General features: G+C 39.3%; 1 protein-coding gene across 1 annotated transcript; it reads left to right on the top strand.

The window, feature by feature from the left end:
* Positions 1-505: 505 nt before the first annotated feature.
* On the top strand, positions 506-1,558 carry LOC110802433 (uncharacterized). The gene has a single exon (XM_022007872.1). The coding sequence runs from the start codon at positions 506-508 to the stop codon at positions 1,556-1,558; it is 1,053 nt and encodes a 350-aa protein (XP_021863564.1).
* Positions 1,559-1,975: the final 417 nt, after the last annotated feature.

The following is a 1,975-nucleotide window of genomic DNA, read 5'->3' as shown; positions in this document are numbered from 1 at the left end:
TAAGCTCCTCCCGAATCATAATATAGTCGAAGATATGATTTAAGAATGATTCTCTACATGAACTGTGCATCACATTTTTTTTTTATAGAAACAACACATACTTCTATTTTTAATTTCATGTAAAATTACGAAACCGGAAAAAGAATCCATACCAGTTAGAACAGAAAAAAAAAATCATGTTTGTCTCTCTAGAAATTTTCTCTCTACCTCCTATCTCTTAGTAAGCAGTGATAACTAGAGATAAACTTTCTTGCCTTAGAAAGAGGGCCTCTGGGAGTCATCTTTCGGAGATCCGAAGATCTAGGATTGTACTTAAGTTCATTTTATTGTATGTTTTTTTTAGTGTTTTTGCTTTTCTTTGGTTTGCAGGTGCATCGATTACGTCAATTCCTTTCAGTTCAAGTCAGTCACTAGGGTTCATGGAGAATAACGTCCAACAACGGCAACAACATCAAGCACCAATCATGGAAGATCAACCACGTATAATGGAGTTGAGGATATTATTATGGATGATGAACAACCGTTGATCGAGGATAATCACTCTCTAGCTCAAACCAATTCTATGGTTAAAGCCATGTCTCAAATAACCCCACCCCATAATGTTTCCACGATACAAACCAATCCAGCCCCACTTTCATTCAGAGATGTCGTTGATGGATCCACCCTTTGGTTCAACGAGGCGAAGAAAATCAAGGATACAACCTTGGAATGGGAAGATCCGCCGTGTGAGCCACCTAATTCAACCTCATCAGTAACGTTTACAAAACCAATTCTAGACAAGCTAAGAGAACCATGGAAGTTGACGTTGATGGGGAAGTGTTTAGGCATTTATGTTCGTCCTTCCTTCTTGACTCAAAGAGTGCGAATCATGTGGAGACCAAAAGGAAATCTCGAAGTCATTGATCTAGGTAATAACGTCTACCTATTTCGGTTCTCTCTTGCTGATGATTATGAGAAAGCCCTTCTAGGAGAGCCTTGGTTCATTCTTGATCATTATCTGATGATCACAAAGTGGAAGCCCAATTTTAGACCATCGACAAATCCATTCGAATCAATGACAGTATGGATAAGATTCCCGGAACTTCCAGTTGAATACTACGACAAACAAGCTCTTTTTGAAATTGCTAAAGTCGTGGGTAACCCGATTAGAGTGGATTATGCAACGAATAACCTAACACGAGCAAGGTACGCAAGGGTATGCCTTGATTTAGATTTATCGAAATCCTTAGTTACTTCTGTTTGGGTGGTTAGTCAATGGCAAAGAGTTGAATATGAAAATATTCATTCCCTTTGTTTCTCTTGTGGAAAAATTGGTCACTCAAAAGAAAAGTGTGGCTCTGCTATTTCCGCTTCCCAAGACAAGATTCATGCTGACCATTCCCCAAATGCCACATCATCATCCACTATACAAGCATTGACTTTGCAAACCGTGTTACCTAACCAAGCCAGTCATATCTCCACCCATGGTGAGAATGCTTCAGCTGAAAAGAATGAAACCCAAGGAGAATATGGGCCGTGGACTTTGGTCACAAACAAAAAAAAACACAAAACCAAATAGGCCCAACATCCAAAGACCAACTCAACCCAAAGACAAAATCAAACACAAAGACAAAACCAAACCCAAAATAAACCAAATAACCAACCAGCAAATGAACAAACAAAAAGGAAAAATCCAAACACTACAAAAACAATTTCTAAGGAAAATAAATGGAGCTTATTGGAGAAAGAAGATTTGGAGAGCAAGATGACTGAAGAATGTGAAGAGTTAAATCTTGGAAGAACCAATGCTAGCTATCCCACAGAGATTTTATGCGTGTCTCCATGTGTAAATCCTCCACCTTCCAAATGCCAACAACCAATAAATGAATTACAGGTGGCAGACGCAACAATGGTCGACGCCGGTTGCCAATCACCAGCGATTCCTTCATCTTCCACCTCTACCCAGGCTTTGCCTTTAAATGAAAAGCTTTCCAAC

Source organism: Spinacia oleracea, chromosome 6 (genome assembly GCF_020520425.1).
Source record: "Spinacia oleracea cultivar Varoflay chromosome 6, BTI_SOV_V1, whole genome shotgun sequence".
In the NCBI taxonomy this organism is placed as follows: domain Eukaryota; kingdom Viridiplantae; phylum Streptophyta; class Magnoliopsida; order Caryophyllales; family Amaranthaceae; genus Spinacia; species Spinacia oleracea.
Note: the sequence above shows the minus strand (reverse complement) of the source record. Positions and strands in the feature narration are given on the sequence as shown.

Bases quoted from the DNA above. Each gene is read 5' to 3' on its own strand.
- LOC110802433 (XM_022007872.1), top strand. From the start codon at position 506: ATGGATGATGAACAACCGTTGATCGAGGATAATCACTCTCTAGCTCAA.